The following is a 24,956-nucleotide window of genomic DNA, read 5'->3' as shown; positions in this document are numbered from 1 at the left end:
AGTTGCAGGAAAAGAAGCTTATAGTTTTTCAGATGGATTCTCATGCTACAACCAGTTGATCATAAAACCAGAGGATCAACATAAGACGGCTTTTGCAACAGAATGGGGCATATTTGCATATAGGGTGATGCCTTTTGGCATGACCAATGCACCTGCCACCTTTTTGAGACTAATGAGTCATGCACTCAAGGAGTATCTTAGATAATTTTTGGAAATATATATGGATTATCTATGCGTGCATTCTCAGTTGAGAAGTGGATGATCTATGCATACATTCTCAATTGAGGAGTGAGCACATAACACACTTGAGAAAGTCTTTGAGAAGTACAAATTTTACTGTATTTGCTTGAAACCTAAAAAATGTGTCTTCATGGTAAGGCAAGGTAAAATATTGGGACACATCGTGTCCAAAAATGGGATTTCCATTGATCAAGATAAGATACAAGTGATTGTTGCACTTTCAAGACCAACCAAAATAAAGGAGGTACAAGCATTTATGGACCATTGCGGGTATTATAGGCGTTTCATATACATGTATGTTGTTATAGCTAAGCGTTTGTATGCTCTTATTGCCAAGTTTGAGTGGACGAAAGAATGTGAGAAGGATTTTCACAAATTGAAGCAAGGATCATTTTTTGCTCCAAGTTTGCAAGCCACTGATGGGAACAAGATCTTCCATGTCCATGTGGATGCATCAACCTATGCCATAGGATGCATATTAGCTCAACCTAGAGATAAAAAAATGGATTTTCCCATTTGTTACTCTAGTAGGAAGCTAAACAGTGCAGAGAAGAATTACCACTACAAAAAGAGAAGGCCTAGGGATGATCTATGCCATCAAAAGGTTTAGACACTACCTTCTCAAGAACAAGTTTGGTTTTTTTATCGACCACCAAGCACTATTATACGTGGTAAACAAATCTTGCAATACGGGAAGGATTGCTCGATGGTTTATCATATTGCTTGAGTTTGATTTCATTGTGGTCGTCAAGAAAGGTACAACACACAAAAGAGAAACATCTTTTGGGATTGTTCCATGGAGAAGCACCCAAGGGTATTGATGATGACCTTCCGAATTCTTATCTGTTCAATGTTGAAATGGTTCCAAGGTGGAGTGAAGAGGTCATTCCTTTACTCTCCATAGAATCATTACAGGTAGAAGAGGAGATCCATATCCCGAGCAAACAAAACCAAGCGAGTCATTTTTTTGAGCGAATCTAGTCAAAAACTTGATACACAATGCATAATACCTAATCTATCTAAGCTAATAAAATGAAATTTCCATGGTATAAGTCACCCCCTTTTGAACTAAACCAATTGTGCTGCCATTAGAAAAGTACAACCCATTTGGCACCAATACTACTTTGCTTTACTAGTTTGCTCCTAGTAAATCACACATGATTTCTTCTTCTTAGGCATCTTTTTCTTGGCAGTAGTATATTACTGCTAGAGAAGTCCAAATGCACTCTAGAATTTGACAAAAATCAATACATACATCTTTCCCATTGTCTACATTCAACATACCCTTACTTGGGGTATGCACTAGTCTGGCTCTCTAGTGAGACTCATTCAATGTCTTTCTTCTTCAAAATAAGGAAATTCCAAAACCACTCCCCAAAACAAATCACTACCACAAGCTACATACTTTATCCAAGCATGTCCATCAAAACTCTACTCCATTCAATACATAGTTGACTAGTTTTTTTTTTAGGAGGAAACACGTACGCAATGTAGCCATCTTATATAGTTGGCTTTTCCAAAACGTCTACAACCTTTTTTTTTTAAAAAGGGCAACATATAGGTTAATCTGCAATGGAAGAGCATCAATGATTTTAGGAACACTTTTGGTGCTCGCAAGGTTTGGTTGTATACTTCCATCTTCAAAAATGATCGATGATATCTTGGAACCAACCAAAGATGTAGCTTGATTCTCAGTGGCCTCAGCCTTGTAGTACTATGACACCTCATGATCTAGCAAATAAAACAACTTATTTGCTTCATTGCAGCCACATTCAAGCTTTAGTTGCTCCTTAAGCAATGCTAATGGCTACAATGCAAAATTTAAATCTTCCATTTTAGAATAATTATCTTTGAGAGGTTACACTCTGATTGTCTGATATTGACCGTCAAACATAAGCAACAACCTTTTTCGCATGTGCAAGGCCAATGATGGTAATATGTCAAGCCATTCATTCACATGACCTTCTTGCAAAGAAAATAATATAGCAGTAAAATTTTGGGTGACCTTCTTGCAGCGAAAAAAAAATATGTGTACAAGGTTGATCTTTTTGCTAGAAGATTAGAATCTTTCTTGTGAAATTCAAAATAATAGTTAAGTTTGTGCCTAGTAACCCTATTGCACACCAATTTGAGGTAACCCTAGCATGGACCTTTTTTGGGGACAACATTTTGAGCTAATGTGAATCGTCAACTTTAGGGACAATTTTGTTGACGCTTTGCCTCTAGACTCCTTGACCGGCTATAGAAGGTCTGAGTCTAACTTGGCCAGTCCTTGTGAGTTGCATCTGATGCGGCTATAGTTTCGGCCCTCTTTGTGGCCCTTGTTTATTTTGTTTTCTAAAAGTAAGAGCCTCTGCCAAGAACTTAATAAAGCTCTAGTATTGCACCTACACTGCACTGTTCGAGAGGAATCATTTTCCCAAACATACAAAATTTTGTTCCTTGAATTTGCCAAGAGAAGATTTTATAACAATGGGTTATTTTTTTGCTTTTTTACACTATTTTTCTCTATTTTGAGGTGAAATTTTTTATTTTCCCCTTGCCATTTTTGAAATTCAAAACCCGCACAATAGTTTGGTTCAACTATTTTTTGGGGCTTCATTAAGAGGAATCACTTTTCATTCTACTTCAATTCTAAAGAAAACTTAGTCTTCAAGAGTTAAATGCAAAGGCCGAAGGCGGTAGTATCTGTTTCCAGATCAGCAGGGGGGACATATTTGAGTGTGTGAACCCTCTTTTTCTCTCCCTTTCTTGGCTCCCATGCAGCCAGAGAAAGGAGTCAATATGGACATCATGCGTCCGAGGTTGTGTGTGCAATACAAGGGGGGCAGGAGTATCACCAGACCCAACTGGAGCGGGGCATGGGCGGGGGGATGTGAAGTGCAGGGATTTGCTCCAGGGATCATGAACGCATGTGAGCGTCGTTTACTACAAAAGCAAATAAAATATAGATGAGGGTAGAATGGCTCTGTGTGTGTGTGTGGTAAAAGGGGAGGAAAGTAGTTGAACAAGTCATTCTAAGTACCCGACAATTTCTGGCCACTGAAATTGCTCCTGATACGTCGTGCTGAAAATGGTCTAGAAAACAGATTTAACCAGCACCTAGGGACTTTGTCGTGACACATATTTGAAATAGTGGTGTCAGTGTCAGTCCCAGAGACTCTAACTCGCTACATGTGGAATAGGTATGAACTAAGGATGTCTGGAAAAAGAACATCCTACAAGTACAAGATGTACTTGTGTGTGGAGGTAACTGCAAAACACTCCGTGAGAAGAGTGAGAGGGACCCTCATTCATTGCTCCACAGTGGCTAAACCGAACTCCTTGAGTTCCTAGACCATGTTGTATCCCATGTGACAACATGTGCCAAATCGAATCGTGGATTCATAACAACATAATGTACTTTGGACACTACGGCCCACAATACTAATTGTTTTGACATGCCCTTGGCATGTCCCTGGGGATTGAACTGAAAGTTTAGTTACCCGTATTTAAATGCACAGGATTATATCTCCTCCCTATGAAAAAAACCAAGCAACATTGCACTAGAAACCCTGGGTGTTGCCTTCGCAATCCAAATCCATTGGGTAGAATCTACGTAGTCAAACGCCTTGGTAAGACCCTTTGTAGAACCGCTCAACTAGCAGGTAATGGTAACCAACCTAGTTAACCGTGTACAGAATGATGAGAATCAACTTAAAAAGTTAAATTTTCCCACTATCACGTGGTAGATTGCGGAATTCTTTCCTTGAAAGTATAACGGGCATAGATCAAACTGTGATCCTCAATGCGTATGGGGTGATTTAATTAGTAAGCATCCGCTAGGTCTTACCCCAAAACTGTGATGCCATAGACACTCGTAGTGCTATAGAGAGAGCAAGAATTCCACACAAGTGAGATGCCTAACTTGTATCAATAGCTATGTTGTCTCAACTGTTTGCTGCCTCTAGACTCCATGGTATAGATCAATTGATGTAAGTGCAAGAGTATCAAAAACTCAACTTGAGCGTCGGACTAGAAACATATAGTGCAAAAATGACACCCTAATCCTCCAAAATGACAAGACTCTTGCTCGTCCATTAACGTTGATGTGTTTGATGTGTACTCCATTGGGAAAATATGTTCGATCCTAAGAACAATCACCCAAGGAATGGCAATAGTTGGGTCCTACCCAAAATCTGACAATGGCTCGTAGTCAGCCTGTTTGTGGCTCCTAGCTCTTACAACAATTAGTGTTCAATTGATAACCCAATGAAAACTAATGTGAATGGCATCTTGGTCAATTTCTACTGAGAGTTAGAGCACCTTGGCCCATGTTGACTCCCAAACATAACATGTATCAAAAACTTCTTAGAAGATTTTTATTATTCCCTTAAAGAGAGAGAGAAAGAGAACAAGAGCATGTTGGGTTGAGGAACTTTCCTTAAGGTTTTAGAGTGTGGACCCAAGCGATGTGCTCTTACGCATCTTATGTCTAAATTGCAGCTTATCGTGGAAGCATTCCACAGTTTGCCGGTATGACGCTCTCGTCGAGAGAGGTAACAGAAAAACAAAAACTCATTCCGACCCTCCTACCCTGCAGGGGTCGTGATTGTATGAGGACAACCTAGCCTTGGCACTTTTCCCGTAAAATAAGTCCTAGATTTAGGTTCCTTGTAGTGTTGTTATGTGTTGATAACAACCCACAATCATAGTAAACAATCCATTACTTAGTATGTCCTTGACAAAGTTGCGGGTGTGATAGCAGAAGCGTAATTCATGAGGCGGTAGAATTGAATCCTGCCTTGCATCCTGTATGGTAAGCCCTTGCCGAGAGTGATGGCCTCAACCATGAGAACCAAAACCATGAGTGCCTTGCACAGTTGAGACTGGTAGGGATTCTGTGAGCTGATATTCCCTATTGTGCCAATTCCCCAAAGCCTTGCTGCATATGAAATGGCCACAGCACTTTGCTTTGCACAATGCGAGTAATTGCAAAGTAAAGTTTAAACAGGAAAAAACAAGAAAAACTTAAATTTTGCTAACCTGGTCATTGTTGTAACCAGTTGGCCCGGTATTCCGTGGAAGAAAACTTGCTTAAAAATGGTGCATAGCCATATCTGTTGCACGAGTGGTGTCTGTCGTATGTACAGATACGTCCCTTATATCATATACGCCCGTCTTTTTCTCATGAAATAACCTGCTGGCATATTGTCAAGTCCGTCCCAAGTTTGTATGCTCATAGCACAAGCCAAACATGGAAGTCTTTGCATGATACTTTTCAGTAGACCCACTTTGGATGCTACCATGCTTCAGAGCTACAGATACTCTTGCTCATAGACAAATGTCATAGTAAAAGAAAGTCAACCGTGTCGAAAGTCACAAATAATTGACATGGTTGAATTGTACAATGTATTGAAAAGCAAAAAACAAAAATTCCTTGCAAAGTATGTACCTCATGCTTGCTAGGCTTGATTACGGAGACGAAGCCCAGCTCCAGTGATGTCGAGAAAACAAGCCCTAACAATTTGCGTGACAGCATCTTGAAACGGTCGTTAATGGTTGGTCTTGTCGAGCACCTGTTGCCTCCTTCATCCAAATTAGCAACAGACCGTGCCGATATCCATGAGATTCCCTAGCACCACCATGCCCTAACCTTTGGTAGGCATGGACAGAAGCCTTATTGTGAAACGAGATCATTTCTTACTCAAGACTTGCTTGATTTTGGCCGTCAAAACAATCGTTGGTCTTTGGACCACCAAAATTTGCTAAACACCACCCTCAACATGATCCAACCGTGCGGGGTTTTCATGCCTTGGATAAGCCATGCGTGCAAGCAAATTTGATAACAACTCATTTTGCACAAGCCTTGCTCGTGTCTTGATGCAACATGTTCTTGAGGAAAACAAAGTGGTATTGAAAGCATTTATTTACCTCCTATTGTTTACCTGCTAAATGTCCTCGAGCTATTTATCGGATCGGCTAATGTGCCTGAGTTTTCGAGCATCCTTCATACCGAACACCAATATGATGATAATGTCGATCTTTTGTGAATAGCAATTAAAGCCTTGAAAGATCATTCTCTTGCAGAGGACCATGACCGCATCAAGACTACTTTGAAGCGGTGATTGAAGCGTCCCTTGTACAGATGAAGCTGTATTATCAATGTTTTAGCCCACTTTGGGACTCTGAAAGCAAAAAGTAAGCCTCGTGGGTAATCTTCTTAGTGTCAACAATATGCATGCTTTGGCTTTGCAAATCACTTAGTTTGCAAAGATTTGAAAATCTTCGGCTGCCCATGCACTATTCCCGACCACCACCATGTTGTCAAAATTGTGTGGTTTTAGAAATTGCAAACAATTTTGCATGTCGTGTAGTTTTCATGCCTTGTCACCTCATGAGCCGGAGCTGAGGGTCTTAGTATGGAGCTTACTTGCATAGTCGCCCCTGCAAGCCGGAGTCGACTATGGAATTCGGCTCTTAGCCGAGGAGGTTACCCAAAATTGGGTGCCCCTTTCTTGTTGAGTCCTGACCTGCATGGCACGAGTATGGCATCTGATAAGATATGCATGCCTTGTGTTTGCCATGCATGCGAGAAAAGAGACCCTGCTCCCTATGGGAACCATACCCTGCTGAATTTGGTGAATGAAAAAATAAATAAAAATAAAAGCAAATTTTTAACCTACTTCAGTGATGGTAGAGCGGCTGCCTGCGCGCAGACCAAACCAGAGATGGAGCGCGAGCAGATGCTCCTTGCAAGTCGTTGTTGTGACGTGTTTTGCTCCCCATGCCGGTGCGCTCCCAGCGATCGCCTTCTGGCCTGATTTGGCGCAGGACGCTGCCAGCCCTTCCGTGAATTAGCGGCCCCTCCCACGCTGGCGTAGAAATGCTCTCTTCTCCTTGCAAGCAAGCGTTCCCGCAGCCTTTTCCTTTCGGCTCTGCAGGGGACAGTACCCACAGCCATGTCCCGTCCTTGCAAGAGGCCATGTTGAACCCGCCTTGCAAGAGGCCATGCCCGTGCTGCTCCAAGCCTGACAAGGGAGAGAGAGGTTGCCTTGTTCTGAGAGAGAGAGAGAGAGAGAGAGAGAGAGAGAGAGAGAGAGAGAGAGAGAGAGAGAGAGAGAGAGAGAGAGAGAGAGAGAGAGAGAGAGAGAGAGAGAGAGAGAGAGAGAGAGAGAGAGAGAGTAGACAAGAGACAAAAGAACTCATAATCGATCTCCTTCCCCCCTCCTCCATGGCTCCTCCTCCCTGATCTCTGATACCAGTGTAAGACAAGGGGAACTAGAACCTAGGAGTCCACCACCCAACCACCCACTATATAGGATTGACCACTGGCCCTTTGCCCTAGTTGGACTCCCTTTCCGCACTGTCTAGCCCGGCCTTGCCCTTGTCTAGTCCGGCCTTGCCGGTGTACTGACACTTTTCCTCCTACTTTTTTGCTATAGGATGATAAGTATCTTCAATCACTACAGCCTCAGCCACAGCCTGATCTCATACTTCCTCCTCCTTCATGCTTGCATTTGCAACTGTAGATGGCCCAGAAACCCGCCTCCAAGTGGAGTTGGGCAAAACTCCAACATCCATGGCATGACATACACAAAAAATGAAGCCCCCATACCATCCGAGTCCTTATCTAGCTGAACATATTAGCACCATGTTATATCTCAACAATCATATTGCGTATGCTCAAAACTTTGTCGTGGCCTCTTTTACTTTCATAGTTATCATTGGCATGTTTCTTACCCTCACCTAAAAACACGAATTCCTAATTTGGTGTAGCTATTGCATTCGAATCCACACAATGCGACACATTTCTAAGTTGCTTAGAATCTCAAAGCACTCCCTACTCAAGCTTTTCCCCCATCATATAAGGTAGCTCCTTCTTCTGCCTAGCTTGCCCCAACAACATTTCATCGACATTTTCCATACACAAAAGTTACTATGGTTGCACCCCCTTAATCATGTTTTTCCATGTTTGTTGCTTTAAGTTCCTCATACAATATGCGCACATATTATGCAATTATTAGGCACTAGAAAAACGATGACCCGCTACAAAACAATCGTGCTGAATATTTGATGGGAAGCCTGAGTGTGTGGTGTGTGTGGGTGTAGGTGCGAGCTTGAAGCATGTTACAAACATGTATAGGACTATGGCGCTGATGGTTTGATCTCCATTTTCATTACACTAAACTGGCGCTCCGAGTGTCTTTAGTTGCTCTATGCAACTCAACTTTCCTTAGTCTTCGAACATGTGCAATGCCCACCTATCGGCTCGCCAAGTGACATGTTTCAGGATTGGATAATTCAAACCCTATCCCCCCCTTCGAACCCTGAGAAGCAAGCTATGTTAAACTAAACGTTAGTTTTAAAGGATAGCTCAATGACATAGTCCACACTTGATGTAGTTTACACAAATAAAAGTGTTCACATTTGATAATACATTTCACATTTAGCTCACATTGAATTCAAGATTTACATGTAGTCCACATTTGTACATATTTGGCATATTTGTACTAAAAGTGGCATATTTGTACTAAAAGTAATAAGAAAGATACAACACTACCCATGCAAAGTTGCCTTGGCATGGGGACTTAAGGACTACACATACTTGGCTTTTATTGAGAGCCATCAACTCAAGTAGTCATAACCTTAAGAGATAGATGCGGTGGCCATCAACTCAAGTAGTCATAACATTAAGAGATAGATGCGGTGCTCGCTTCTTCTTCTTTTTAACCAAACCAATACTTTTAGACAAGTTAGAGACACCCACAAGATGGCTAAGGAGATCTATCTTTTGCCCAAGTGTGTTTTCAAAGGATGATGTCTTGCTTTTGGATTTCATTAGTCAAAACCTCCTGTGAAGGCCCTTCATGCTTACTCTTTTCCTCCTACTTTTTTGCTATAGGATGACAAGTATCTTCAATCACTACATCCTTAGCCACAGCTTGATCTCATACTTCCTCCTCAATCATGCTTGCATTTGCAAACATAGATGGCTTAGAAACCTGCCTCCAAGTGGAGTTGGGCAAAACTCCGACATCCATGGCATAACATACACAAAAAATGAAGCCCCCATACCATCCGAGTCCTTAATTGGTTGAACATATTAACACCATGTTATATCTCAGCAATCATATTGCGTATGCTCAAAGCTTTGTCGTGGCCTCTTTTACTTTCATACTTATCGTCGGCATGTTTCTTACCCCAACTAAAAACACGAATTCCTCATTTGGCATAGCTGTTGCATTTGAATCCACACAATGCGACACATCTGTAAGTTACTTAGAATCTAGAAGCACTCCCTACTCAAGCTTTGCTCCCATCATATAAAGTAACTCCTTCTTCGGCCTAGCTTGCCCCAACAACATTCCATCAACAATCTCCATACCCAAAAGTTATTATGGGTGCACCCCCTTAATCATGTTTCCCATGTTTGTTGCTTTAAGTTCCTCTTAAAATATGCGCGCATATTATGCAGCTGTTAGGCGCTAGAAAAAGGACAACTCGCTACAAAACAATCATGCCAAATATTAGATGGGAAGCCTGTGTGTGTGTGTGTGTGGGTGTAGGTGCAAGCTTGAAGCATGTTAAACCACATGTGTAGGACTGTGGTGCTGACGGTTTGATCTTTATTTGCATTACACTAAATTGGCACTCTGAATGTCTTTAGTTGCTCTATGCAACTCAACTTTCCTTACTGTCTTCGAACGTGTGCAATGCCCACCTATCGGCTCGCCAAGTGACATGCTTCAGGATTGGATAATTTGAACCCTATCCCCCCCTTCGAACCCTGAGAAGCAAGCTACGTCAAACTAAATGTTAGTTCTAAAGGATAGCTCAATGACATAGTCCACACTTGATGTAGTTTACACAAATAAAAGTGTTCCCATCTGATAATACATTTCACATTTAGCTCACATTGAATTCAAGATTTACGTGTAGTCCACATTTGCCATAGGATAGTTCTCAACAAATGGGGACACCCTAATTCATTGTGACCATTGATACCTCGTGGAAGGAGGGGTGGTACTTAGGTTTGGTTCAAACAGAGGAGCGACACACATTAACGTGACTTGTGGCTGTGGGCGACTCGCCAACCGCCTTGTTGCATTTCCTTTCACAACCTTCACCCCCGTTCAGCGCCAGCTAGGATAATTTTCAGTGACAGATAGGATTCGAGCTCAATCGCATCTATCATACTTAGGCACGTCACCTTAAACCAAGATGTCACGAATTGTGAACATAGCAAGACAAAATTGGAGCATTGTCCATTTCCTACGCCTCGTCTGAACCCGCCCTTACTAACGAGGAGGGCCACGTTCTCTGAGGCCAAGCCAGAAAAGCAGCTGCTCACGTGCTATTTCACTTGGTAAAACGTATTGGAAGGATGCTGGACGAGGCTTTGGGCTGGAACGTGACACTACCACTTAACAAGGTGCTGTTGGTAAAGGATGCTGTTTCTGCTCCTGCCTCGTTCCTTCTTCTCTATCTTCTTCGTAAGATCCTCGCTTCTCCCGAGTCCTTCGTCATCTTCGTTGGCCTCAAGGAGCCTTTCTCTCACTACACTAAAATTGCAAGGAAACAGGTGTCTTTCTCGTCTGCTTAAAGTTTTGAGCTGTCCTTTCTTTGCTTGGAGGGAATGTAAGTGTGTCCATACACACACACACACACACACACACACACACGCATATTGTGTGTGTGTGTATAATATATATATATATATATATATATATATATATATATATATATATATATATATGCGTGTGTGTGTGTGTGTAGAGAGAGAGAGAGAGAGAGAGAGAGAGAGAGAGAGAGAGAGAGAGAGAGAGAGAGAGAGAGAGAGACCTGGCCACATCCGAATTCTATTCAGTGAGGAGATCCAAGGCCCAATATTTGCACATTCCACTTGCAACCGGTGTAGATGGTGCCAAGGGGAAGAGACACAACGTAGACTCCTACTTTTTGGTAGAGGAGATTTCATCCCGGTGGTTATGGACATGGGAGGGGAGACAAATTTCTCAGCTATATAGTGACCCAGGGGAGTGCTAGTGGCCTTTTGTAGAGCATAGTCTGGATCTAGTGTCTTTTTTTTGCGTATACAGTTAGGATTGGATGCATTGCTCTAGTCAAACAGTAGAGAGAGTGGCCTATTTGTATGAGGAGATGGTTACATGCGGGCCTTCTTCATGCATTTCCAAGACATTACTGGTCACTGGTCAGCACTCTTGGGATTTGCATATAGCTAGACGGATCTCTTATTTCCTATGCTTGCTAGTGCAACACTTGGATGCATTTAAGGTAGACGCACCTTTTCCGGTGGTACGAGCCATGCAGGTGTCCATCCAGTAGTCTGTCATGAGGCAAGACCTTGGTTCCTAGGGTTTCGTGGGGTTAGAGTCTCTAGTATGTACAGCTGGTCCAATTTTTTTCCAGTAGGTGACCAATTTTAGTCTCTTTCTAATTTATCAATTATTTTATGAGTGAAGGCATATTTTTATGGGCAACTCCTTTTTTATGGTAGTGGGGTTTTTGGCATGGGTCGGGCAACTGTAGAGGTCCATATGTAGGGGCCCCTTGTCAAAATAGGTACCCGAGGATGCAATGGATACACGGACTGGCCTCCTATCCGGTGATACCTCAACTCCAATCTGGCTAGACTCTAAAAAGATCCTCTGACACTGGAGAACACCTGCAATGCCACATACATATACAAGGCACTGAGGTAGAAAGAGAATCGAGGGTCGATAGGTAGGGGCCGCTTGTCAAAATAGGTACCCGAGGATGTAATGGATACATGGACTGACCTCCTATCCGGTGGATACCGCAACTCCAATCTGGCTAGACTCTGAAAAGATCCTCTAACACTAGAGAACACCTGCAATGCCACATACATATACAAGGCATTGAGGTAGAAAGAGACAGAATGTCTAAGAATAAGAGATAGAGAAAGAGAGAGAGATCTAAGAAAGGCTATCCATGCTGATAACAAACTGGATATGCAAGTGGCCAAGGGTGGTCCGGAATAGATCTGACATGCCCTTGATGGATAGACCCTTGGTACACATAATTGCTACTGCGACCGCCTTCTGCTCTTGCACACGAGACCACTGACTTGGCCTTTACATGGGTATCAACTCTAACATGCTTTGTAAGCATAAGTGTGGTGCAACTCCTCCTGATAAGAGTGTCAATGTCACGTGCACATGGCTCTGTGTGCCACTTGGACATGCTTCATCGACTTCCATATCCAATTTTCCCCTTCTTCCTAGATAGGAGTGTCTAGAATCCCAGGAGGATTAGTACTGGCAATTTTGTGAGCCTGTTCGCAAGACCTGCATGTTCGGACGAATCCATTAGATTAGGTTTTCCAGTTCTGGGAACCTCTTGCATAAATGGTTTGTACATTTGTTTTGACATATGTTATTACACTATGGTGCATATAGTTCTAGGCTAGAGAATTCCAACGAGCCATTCCTTGCGTCAATCGGATCCCCGGGTGGGCAGATGTGCGACAATTTTACCTAGAAACCGACCCCCTAACCAAATTTATTAATAAAATCATTTTTATGATTTATTTGTTGGGTTTGGTGGATAGTTTACCCTACATAAGCCTAGAGAAGTTCATAACTCAAATTTCAACTCTATAAAGGGAGCCCTCAACCTAGCCTTTTTACACAGATTCCCAATGCCAGGTGGAGGAGCAGATCAGCCCTAGCGTTTTGTAAGTTGCAGCGGAAGTGAATGTTGAACTTTGCTCAAGATGAGTGCTTCAAACTGTGCTCAAGGGTTCCTTTTACTTACGGAAGGGAGAGCCTTCCGTTCCTTTAGTGAGAGAGTGCAATGGACACAAACAAAGTGGTGAACACTGTGAATGAAGGTGCTGAGATTGAGAGATGGAGATAGAAGAATACGACACCAGAATGTTGTCAAACCCTCCTCCCTCTATGGCGAGAGCGGTCTACTATTGATTGCACAAATCTCTACAATGCTTTGGACTTGCCGACGATGTCGACAACGATGAGGACGATGACGACACGGGCTGAAATCTGCAAACCTTTATTAGCTGAATTTTGACTCTATGTCGATGACGACGGCGATGATGACGATGCAACGACGACGCGCTAAAAATGCAGACGCTGAACTCTGTGTTTTCCGGGCTGAATTTGCAAACTATGCGGGATTTGACCGTGCGGCGAGGATCTGCTGCGGGAAGGTGATCTCTGCGAGGTTTGGGACTTCTTCTGCGATATCTGACTGCTGGAAACTGAAAACGCTGATGCTTCTTGGTGTTCCGTCGCAATAAATCTGCAAAACGCCGAGGCTGATATGCAAACAAAAAACGCTAGGGCTGAAAACTGTTCTGGTGCGGGGAATCTGCTAACGCTAGGGCTGTTCTGTGGTCTTGTTGTCACCAGGCTGCTGCAATGCAAAAACGTTGGGCTGATCTTGGTCTTGGTGCAAAAACACTAGGCTTTGCAGCTGGTGCAAAAACGCTAGGTCTGCTTGGGGGGGGGGGGGGTCTTGCCGAGAAGTTGCCTGTTGAACCGAAGTTCCTGCTGCCTCTTCTGCCCAAAAGTGATAGCGCTAGGTTTTTCTTATATAGTTCACTTGCTAATTGGGTAATCCAAAGATAATATCCATGGATATACTCTCCAATGGTGAATTTGGGATAGGCAATGGCTGGAGTAATCCAGGTTGCTTCCCTCTATCATACTTGGTCTTTTGGCATACTACACATTTTGAAACATACTCTTGTATGTCCACTTTCATGGTAGGCCAATAGAAGTACGTCTCTACTCCTCAGAGAGTAGGTTGAATACCTCTATGCCCCGCATATGGAGGAGCATGGGATTCATACATAACTTTCTCGGGTAACACATAGCCTATTGCCGTGGAGAAGATAACCATCCTGAAAGGTGAATGGTTCCTCTTTCTTCCCCAAAGCAAGGGCTGTTGCACTGTAAAAATGCTACTGATGGGTTCTAACCGTAATTTGATGATCATGCTGTGTGCAACTAGAGGATATGCATCTAATCTAAGTGTCTGGACATGCACGGTCTGCGAACAGACTCACAAAAGTGCCATAACACTTCCTAAGCTAACTGACTGAATTGAACTGAACTGAACTGAACTGAACCCATTTCATGAAGTAGCTTGTACACGTACACGTAGGGTTAGATGTGCACGTGATATCCCCTCCTTTTCAAAGTGAGGTACTGGTACCGAAATTTATGGCGTCGAGGGAGATCACCAACAACTTCTCGAATCTTGGAAAGGACTCTTCGCCGGCCCACTCTGATGCGTGGGTCATGCGATACTTGAACTTGATAAAGGTCTGCAACACTTGCTTCTTTGGGCCGCGCCGAAGACGACAAAGTCTTCTGAGGCTCCTTCAATGCTTCAACTTCGTCTAGAGTCATGCGTCTACCTTCTTCAAGAATCTCCGAGGCTGAAAATTCCTTAAACCACGTCCAACACAAAAACATGAACATACCCATTCCATGTAAAGTGACTGGAAAAATACTTTTCCTTCGAAAAATCTGTGCATGCAATGCAGATGAACAAAGTGACGGAGTGCCAAACCATTTATCAAACACACACAAACTATGGGGTTGAATCTTGACTTTTGATGTAAATCAATCAACTGTGGCAAAACACAATGGAAATGCCGATGGTTGATGCTCAATCCTTCTTGTGCTCTTTCTGATACTGTGTCATGCCAAGGAAGAGACATGGAATGTGAATTCCTTGAATGCAAACATTTCTTCTTTTCATGAATCATCCGCATACATCCGTGCTCATTCATGAGTGAATCGTGTTCAATGTACAATATGTCATGCCTAGAAAAAGGGATCACATAAGGACGGTGACTAAATACAGGAAAGCATCACGAATGAAACACTCGAACAATGCGTGCTGAATAATCATCCGTACACATAATACCTCCTGTGGGGGTTCTCTAGACCTAGGCTCAAGAGCCAAGATCGGTTCTTCGTGATCTATCGAATCTGCAATGAGGTTAGCTTTACTAGACAAAGTATCAACTAAACCATCATCCTTGTAAACAATCACATCTTGATCATGCAAATCATTATCATGCAATTCATCATGCTTATCATCATCATGCAATTCATCATGCTTGTCATTATTATCCAAATCATCATGCAAATCATGTGTGTCTTGCTTTGGAGAAGAAAAGACTGAGAGAGTCTCCTTCGCTTGATTCTCTTCAATCGGCGCCTGCACACTAGAAAAGAGTTGGAACAACTCTTGCATGTGTTGGGCACTCTATGCTTCACGCTTTCCGTGCTTGCGATCCAATTCTGCTATTCTTTCGTCGGCCGCTAAGCATGCTTGCTCGCGCTCACGCTTTATGGCTGCCATTCTTTCTTCATATTTGCGCTCTATGGTTGCTATTCTTTCTTCGCTTTCTAACTTCCTGTCCGTCATCATCTTGTCGAAAGCCTCCATAGGAGTTAGTGCAATCCTTGGCGTAGATGGGAAAGGGAGAGGGCCAAAAAAACCGCCTGGTGGGGAAAATTCTTCTTCGCCACCCTCATGCTCATCACCTCCATGCGAAATATCCATTCCGCTTCGGGTGATGACCATCCACTGAAGTCTTGGGTTCTTAAGTTTACGAGGAACTTGGGTTCTTGCGGGTCTTGGGTCTTGAGGTTCTTGAGGGACTTGAGGTTCTTCTTTAGCTTGCAATCTATGTTAGAGAAGGATCTTTTACCCGAGCTCTTCTCTTTTCCACGGGCGCACCCCTTGGCGGCCTTGCGCTCACACCAAGGTTGCTTTTTCCCACCTCGCATCGATTGGCCGGCCGCTAAGTGCACGGTCCGCTCTCAATGAGTGAATTTAGAAACAAGGGGAGGTTGGACAAGCCCTTCTTTCTTGGGTTTCTTGTCACTCTTCAAAAACACGATTAGGAATCGACACGCCCAAGAGGACTTGGGTTACGTGCGATCGCAACAAGCAAAAAAAAAAGAAGTGATTCTTGTGGTTCTTTCCGTGAGTGATACAGAACACTGCCAAAGCTCTGATACCAATGTAAGTTGCCGCTGAAGTGAATGTTGAACTTTGCTCAAGATGAGTGTTCCAAGCTGTGCTCAAGGGTTCCTTTTACTTATGGAAGGGAGAGCCTTCCGTTCTTTTAGTGAGAGAGTGCAATGGACACAAACAAAGTGGTGAACACTGTGAATGAAGGTGCTGAGATTGAGAGATAGAGATAGAAGAATACGAAACCAGAATGTTGTCAAACCCTCCCCCCTCTATGGCGAGAGCGGTCTGCTATTGATTGCACAAATCTTTACAATGCTTTGGACTTGCCGACGATGTCGACGACGAGACGGGCTGAAATCTGAAAACGCTAAGGGTTGAAATCTGCAAATCTTTATCTGCTGAATTCTGACTCTATGTCGATGACGACGGCGATGGCGACGATGCGCTGAAAAGTAGATGCTGAAATCTGCGTTTTTCGGGCTGAATCTGCAAACTATGCGGGATCTGGCTGTACGGCGAGGATCTGATGCGGGAAGGTGAGATCAGCGAGGTTTGGGACTTCTTCTGCGATGTCTGACTGCTGGAAACTGAAAACGCTGATGCTTCTTGGTGTTCCGTCGCGATAAATCTGCAAAACGATGAGGCTGATCCGCAAACTAAAAACGATAGGGCTGAAAATTGTTTTGTTGCGGGGAATCTGCTAACACTAGGGCTGTTCTGTGGTCTTGCTATCGCCAGGCTGCTGCAATGCAAAACACTGGGCTGATCTTGGTCTTGGTGCAAAAACGCTAGGCTTTGCAGCTCGTGCAAAAACGTTAGGTCTGTTGGGGGGTTCCTGTTGAGAAGTTGCCTGTTGAACCGAAGTTCCTGCTGCCTCTTCTGCCCAAAAGTGCTAGCGCTAGGTTTTTCTTATATAGTTCACTTGCTAATTTGCCCTACTCAGTTCCCAACAAGTCACTTAAAAATAATAAGTGAAAAATGTCAAAAATAGGGAAAATAGGTCTATACAGTATAAAAATGCTACTGATGGGTTCTGATTATAATTTGATGATCATGCTGTGTGCAACCAGAGGATATGCATCTAATCTAAGTGTCTGGACATGCACGGTCTACGAATAGACTCACAAAAGTGCTAGAACACTTCCTAAGCTAACTGATTGAACTGAATTGAACCCATGTCATGAAGTAGCTTGTCCACGTACACATAGGGTTAGATGTGCACGTGACAGATTTGCTCATAGATCAGTCAACGTTTTCTGTAGATCGCCATTGGCCCTAGCGCTACCTTCTCCCACCCCTAACGTTTTCAGTTTTCAGCCCTTCCCTTGTCGGATTGGCCTGGATCTCCGATCGCTAGCCATCCTCATTGTGGCCCGGTACCTCGACAACCCATTGAGCCATCCCTTGGCAATTCCCTCGCCGGCATTGAGTGCTCCATTGTCACGTGCGCATTGCAGTTGAGCCATGTGGGCAAGCTACTGCTACAGTCTAGCGTCAATCTTAGTTTAGCTTGGGACCTAGTATGACACTTTGTGACCCTCTAGTAGGACGTGCATGTTCAGGTTGGTCATAGTTGCATACCCTCTCTTGCACAGTTTAGTCAGCTAGCATATAGGCATGTAGGCATGTGAACAATTCCTTAAGGCACTTAATATCAAATAATAAGTGACTTTTTAAGCTTTATTTTCCAAGATCATGAGGGCTCATTTATGGCTGCTCGACCCAGTTTTGCTTGGCTATATAAGAGACCTGGGGGTTTACTTCTCAGGAGGAAAAGGACCCCTCAGTACCTGCAGTACCCGCAACACAAATATCCTCAGCAACCCAGCGTTTTCACCATACCTCAGCCAGTGTTTTCAGCATACTTCAGTCAGCGTTTCCAGCATCCTTGAGCCAGCGTTTTCAGCCCTTCCACAATCAGTGTTTTCAGCCATGAATCGCCAGCATCAGCCCAGGCAAGCAGAATTCAGCCAAAGTTGCAGATCTCAGGTAGAACCTCTAGCATTTTCCATTTTCAGCCTTAGCCTCGCCGTACCAAGCATCTCGAGCAAGCGATACCAAGCATCTCTAGTAAGTACCCAATCAGCATCTTAGCATTCATGACCATTGTAACAACATTTGTGCAAGTAAATAAAACAAGTACTTGCTCTGGCAACATTGCAAGGGGGCCCTTGAGGGTGGTTGGGACCCGACATGCAGTGTCGTCTCTCTTTTCTGTTTGTCTGCCTCTCTCTCCTTCATTGTGTTCAGTTCAATTTCTCTTTTCAAGTGAAGTAAAGTAACCTTGTGTTTGTGCGAGTACTAGATCTGAGCTAAATCCTTAAAACACTTCCGTTGCACTTGACATTGGTATCAAATCTCTGTGCATGCTTTGGCTTCGCGAACTCAAGGGAAGAACCAAGAACCCGAGCAGAACCAAGAACCCAAAGAACCTCATAGTTTTTTTTTTCTCAAAGAAGCTTTGTGTCCTTGCCCCGAACTTATTAGCCACTCCCACCCTTAGTCCATCGCGCATCGGGCGCACTCTCGTCTTATTCTTTCTGTTTGGACAAGCAGCGAAGTTGAGGTCACATATTGTCAAGTTAGCATCTTTGCTCTTCGTAGGTTTGTAGTAGTATTCATTTTTCGATTTCGTATTTAGCTTACTTGAGGATTTTGTTTTATCTAGTTTTGCTTCGTAGCAATTAAAGTGATTTAGTTTGCTTGTTTCTGTTTTTGTTTTTTTGTTTTTCTTTTCTTTTCTCGTGTCCCTTGCTTTTATAGTTTTATGAGTGCTTTATTCCCTCTTATAATTCGTGAGTTCAGACTATTCTGAACTTATGAAGGTATATATATGCCTTTGAACACAGATCCACATCGGATAAACAAAAGTCCAGATCATGAGTACCAAGATTTGCTTGCCTTGTATGTGGATATGGAAGGAGTCGGAGAAAGGACCCATAACCCTCTTCTGCATTCACATTCGCATGTAGCGTGCATCTACTTCCGTCGACATGGAACCATTGGAAATACCTCCCAGCACCCTTACCTTTCATCTTCACTCGCAATGTTTCCATGACAAGGCTATTCGAGTGGTAGTACTTGCTCGCAAGGTAGAGTCAGCATCAAGGCTGGTATTCGGCGACAGTAGTAAGGCTACCTAGTAACTTATATGGCACTAGTTTACATCGCAGTAGTACCTACATCTGCAGTATCCACAAGTTTGTAGGAGTTTTCTCGACTTATGCATCCACAAGCATCAGAAGCATTCGGGAGTACAGAAAGTATCCAGAGGTAGAAGTTGGGCAGTTGTGCCTCACCTTTAATAAGGGGGGATGCCACGTGCGCATTGCAATAGAGCCACGTGGACAAGCTTTTGCTACAGTCTAGCCTCAGTCTTAGTTTAACTTAGGACCCAGCCCAGCACTTTGTGAGCCTCTAGCTAGACATGTATGTTCAGGCAGGTCATAGTTGCATACCCTCTCTTGCACAGTATAGTCAATTCGGCATATAGGCATGCATGCATGTGAACAGTCCCTTAAGGCAGTAAGTGACATTTTAAGCTCTATTTTCCAAGATCACAGGGGCTCATTTATGGCTGCTCGACCCAGCTTTGCTTGGCTATACAAGAGACCTGGGGGTTCACTTCTCAGGAGGGAAAGGACTCCTCAGTATCCGTAGTACCCGCAACACAAGTATCCTCACCAACCCAGCGTTTTCAGCATACTTCAGCCAGCGTTTTCAGCATACTTCAGTCAGCGTTTCCAACATACTTCAGCCAGTGTTTTCAGCCATACCACAGTGAACGTTTTCAGCCATGAATGCCCAGCATCAGCCGAGCCTTTTGAGCACCATCATTGCAAGCAGAATTCAGCCTTATCGCTGGCAAAGTTGTAGGTCTCCGTTAGAACCTCTAGCGTTTTCCGTTTTCAGCCTTAGCCTTGCCGTACCAAGCATCTCTAGCAAGTACCCATAAGCATTCTAGTAGTACTAAGCATCTCTAGCTAGTACCCATCAACATCTCAACATTTAGGACCATTGTAATAGCATTTGTGCAAGTAAATAAAGCAAGTACTTGCTTTGGCAACAGAGCAAGGGGGCCCTTGAGGGTGGTAGGGACCTGACATGCAGTGTCGTCTCTCTTTTTTGTCTCTCTACCTCTCTCTCCTTCATTGTGCTTAGTTTAGTTTCTCTTTCAAGTGAAGTAAAGTAACCTTGTGTTTGTGTGGAGTACTAGACATAGTAACAGGGAATGGCCGTTTTCAGGTCTCCGTTCCCCGTTCCCATTCCAAGTTCCCGTTCCGAATCCCCGTTCCGTGTTTCAAACGTGAGTACCCGTAACAAGGAATGGCATTTTGTTCCGCGTTCCCGTTCCGTTTTCCCATCTCTCTCTCGTTCTCTCACTCTCTCTCGTGCTCACTCTCCTTGGTCTTGTTGGGTACGTAAAGGCCCTCTACTCTCTTTTTTATACACTAACTCACACCACTAACTCATAGGGTGGGAACACACCCTTGTACCTTTAAAACCATACATAATAATACACTTTGATTTTTTAAGTGTATCAACATTTGATACACGTAATCTCTGCTCTCTCTCTCTCTCTCTCTCTCTCTCTCACATGCTGCTGAAAACAGCCAGCGGTACCTGCTCTTTCTGCTTGCGCCACCAAAAAACTGGTATTAGAGCCTCCGGTTCGCGCACATGTACGCACCTGCAGCTGCAAGCAAGGCCAAAAGTTGCACAGCACCTGGTCTTTGCATCAAATCAGCCCAAGCCCTTTCACGCAAGTCGAGACAGAAATCAATTCATGCGTATTCTTCGACAACAGAAGATTGCGTCAAGAATTGCAGATTTTGTGCATAAACGCTTCACAGAAATTGGGGCTTTTCATGTGCAGGTGAAATTGCACTCGACTAAGTCAATTTCGTTGACATTTGTGCAAAATTGAACCAAGAAAATTTGGGGATTTTGCAAAACTTACTGAAATTTTTGCAGAAATTGCCCATAATTTGCTGAAGGGATCATATATTAATGCAATTGGGGCAACTTCGTCAGAGAAATTTTGGGGCTTTTGCTGAAATTGTGCATTTCGGAAAAATTGACGCGATAAATGTTAGGGATTTTTCTGAAATTTTTGACGTTTGCCAAAATTGATGCGTGTAATACACTTTGGGGGTACTACTGATGCAAAATTTTGTAAGGTAAATTTGGTTTTACCTCGTGCGCGTGAGATTGTGGAGAAATTGCAGAAATTGATTGTGGATTAGTGTATCAGAAACCGATACGCACTTTTATGTATACAGTACATGCGTCGGGTAACTCTCATCGAGTTATTATATTGCTGAATATTCATGTTGCAACTATTCTAGAGATCATTTGCAGATCTGGATTGTGCAAATGCATTTTTGGCGATATTGTTGAAGTAGGAGTCACTTGATGGCAATGTATGCAAGCTTTGAAGTTGAATTTTCAGTTTCTCTGCTGAAAATTATCACTTTTACTATTGTACATTTATTTGGACAGAGTGGTAGTGATCCTTGCTCTCTTAACTTGTTGGGAAATTTGATTGTCTAAGGCTGAATATTCAGCTAGTTATTTGCTGTCGTAAATTACAACATTTGTGCTTCAGTGCATTGCTAAAGTATGGCCGCTAATGCTTCCAGTAGCAGTGACACTAAATCTCTTCTTGAAATCAAGAGGTTTGATGGCACTGGCTTTGATATATGGAAAGACAGAATGGAAGACATTTTGTTTCTCAAGGATTGCGATGATGGGCTCTTGGAAACTAAGCCTGTAACCATACCAAATGAGGATTGGGCTAGACTCAATAAGAGAGCCATTGCGTACATTAAAATATCTGTGTCTGATGATGTACTTACAGACATTAAGCGTCTTGATATGGCTTTATGCTATATGGAATAAGCTAAAGGACACTTATGAAAATACAACTCCTGTGAATCAAGTGCATCTTATGTGTAAACTTGTGAACAGGAGTTAGATGAGTCTAAACGAGCATTTGAGCATTTGAGTGCTTTCACAGGTATCTTGAGTCAGTTGCAGGATTCAAGTCTGTGAGACTCTTCTATTAATGCAATCAGAGAGCACACTAATGTGTCCCAAGTTTCTCACGATCATGCCGATGCATCTCTCATGCATTGTTATGGTTATGTGAATGGTCAACGCATTGTGGTCTTCTTTGATTCTAGTAGTATGCATGATGTGATTAGCGACTCTCTCGTGAAGAGCGCACATCTAGAAGCTCGACCCAGATCCCATTCCGGCCTCTGGGTTTGCTCTTGGCATGCACTCTTCGTTTACGCATGAATGTCTTGATGTGACCGTGTCCATTCAAAATGTCCGTTTTCGTCGAAAGTTTTTGATTTTTCCTCTTTGAGGATACGATGTGATTTTTGGCATTAAGTGGTTTAAAGGTCATAATCCACAAGTTTGTTGGAAAGAAAACACACTCAAGTCTCGTAGTTGAAGGAACACCTCTCGTGGTTCTTCAATGTGACACTAAAATTCCATCTATGTCACTAATCTCACTCTCATGTTTTGGACGAGGATAAAACACGTAGTCTCATTCTAGAGAAGCATGATTTGTTGCATGACAAAGAACAAGAAAAGACACACGAAACGGAATACGAAAAAGAACATAAAAAAAACAAGAAAAGGAGACTCTCTCAGTCATTCCTTTTCCAAAGCACGACACACATGATTTGCATGATAAAGATGTGATTGTTCACAAGGATGATGGTTTAGATAATGGTTTCCCAGTGAAGCTAACCTCATTGCGGATATGATCAATCACAGAAGACCGATCTTGACTCTCGAGCCGAGGTCCATAGACCCCACTCAAGAAATATCGTGTGTTCTCATGATTAGTCAACACGCATTGCTCGAGTGTTTTCATTCGTGAGGTTCTTGTATTTTCATCACCGTCTTTACGGGTTCCCTTTTCACAGGTATGCTGTATTGTACGATGCACATGATTCACTCATGGATGAGCACGGATGTATGCGGATCACTGTCGACAAGAACAAAAGTTTGCATTCAAGGAATTCACATTGTTTTCCGATTGTCCATTTTGTCAATCGCTTTCCATGTCTCTTCCTTGGCATGACATAGTCTCAGAAAGAGCACCAGAAAGATTGTTCATCAAGCATCGACATTTCCGTTGTGATTTGCCACAGTTGATAGGTTTAGGTTGAAAAGTCAAGATTCGATCTCACTTTTTGCGTGTGTTTGGTGAACGGTTTGGCATTCCGTCACTTTGTTCATCTGCATTGCATACACTCTCATTTCATAAGAGAATAGTCTTTTTCTAGTTACTCTACATGGAATGGGTATGATTATGATCTTATGTTGGAAGTGGTTTCAGGAATTTTCCTCCTCGGAGATTCTTGAAGGTGGACCCACGACCATAGCCAAAGTTGGAGCATTGAACCTGCCACAAATCATTGTGTTGCTTTCGGCGCGGCCCAAAGAAGCAAGCATTGCAGACCTTTATGAAGTTCAAATATCGCACGACCCACGCATCAGAGTGGGCCGACGAAGAGTTCTTCGCAGGATTCCAGGAATTGTTGGCGCACTCCCTCAACGCCATATAGTTCGGTACCAGTACCTCACTTTGAAAAGGAGGGGATGTCACGTCCCATCTAACCCTATGTGCATATGGACAAGCTACTTCAGGTCCAGGGTTCAGATCAGCTTAGGAAGTGTTCTGGCACCTTTGTGAGCCTGTGCACAGGCCGTGCATGTCCAGGCACTTAGAGTAGTTGCATATCCTCTGGTCGCACAAAGCATGATCATCAGCATGATGGTCAGTACCCATCATGAGCATTTTACAGTGCATAGAACCCATTTTCCCTATTTGATCCATTTTTCACTTATTATTAATAAGTGACTTTGTTGGGAAACTGGGTAAAGTTGCAGTGCACCTTCTCAGCAAGACCGGCAGGAGACTCAGCGTTTTCAGCCACAAAGACTACCTGGCGTTTTTGGACATCCCAGATCAGCCAGCATTTTCAGATCCCAGCAGATAGCGCCAAAAGATTGCAGATCAGATAGTGTTTTCTATAGCAGGTCAGGACCAGCGTTTTTGCTACAGATCCGTGGCGTTTCCTAGATTGCAGACCTTGCTAGCGTTTGGGCGTCGGATCAGCCCTATCATCAGTGTTTTCAGTTTTCAGCACTTAGACACGGCAAGATCCAGCCCCCAGCCTCGCAGACCTCACCTACCCGCAGCAGATCCTTGCCGCAGCGTCAGATCAGCCAGCATTTTCAGTTTCAGCCCGCTGTCCGCAGATTTCAGCATTTGCATTTTCAGCGCATCGTTGTCGCGTCGTCACTATCGGCGTCCTCACCGACAGTGTCAGAATGCAGTAGTTAGCAGATTTCAGCCCTAGCGTTTTTCAGATTTCAGCCCGTCCTCGTCGTCGTCATCATCGTCGTCGACATCGTCAGCAAGTCCATTGCATCTAGACCATTGTACCAGATTGTGCAATCAATAGCATGGACCTCTCTCGTCATAGAGAGGGGGGCCCTTGGAGGAGGGTTTGAGAACCGTCTGGTGTCGTATTCTCTCTCTCTCTCTCAGTCTCAGTCTCAGCACCTTCGTTCACAGTGTCATTCACTTTGTTTGTGATCATTGCACTCTCTCACTAAAGGAACGGAAGGCTCTCCCTTCCGTAAGTAAAACGAACCCTTGAGCACAATTCGAAACACTCATCTTGAGCAAAGTTCAACGTTCA

The 24,956-nt window shown here is 43.4% G+C and overlaps 1 protein-coding gene across 3 annotated transcripts in view; it reads left to right on the top strand.

Annotated features, from left to right (window-relative positions):
- Positions 1 to 10,522: 10,522 nt before the first annotated feature.
- The window catches only part of ELP6 (elongator protein 6), a 32,179-nt gene continuing 17,745 nt past the window's right edge, over positions 10,523 to 24,956 (top strand). Inside the window, exon 1 of one of the 3 annotated variants that reach the window (XM_086501012.1) lies at positions 10,523 to 10,804. In XM_086501012.1, coding sequence (XP_086357138.1) covers positions 10,607 to 10,804 — 198 coding nt within the window. In that variant the 5' untranslated portion in view covers positions 10,523 to 10,606. The remainder of the gene's footprint in view (positions 10,805 to 24,956) is intronic. The other 2 variants (XM_086501011.1, XM_086501013.1) reach the window with 2 other exon arrangements.

This window comes from Adiantum capillus-veneris, chromosome 26 (genome assembly GCF_014529385.1).
Source record: "Adiantum capillus-veneris isolate H3 chromosome 26, ASM1452938v2, whole genome shotgun sequence".
NCBI lineage: Eukaryota > Viridiplantae > Streptophyta > Polypodiopsida > Polypodiales > Pteridaceae > Adiantum > Adiantum capillus-veneris.
This window is presented reverse-complemented; position numbering and strand designations above follow the sequence as displayed.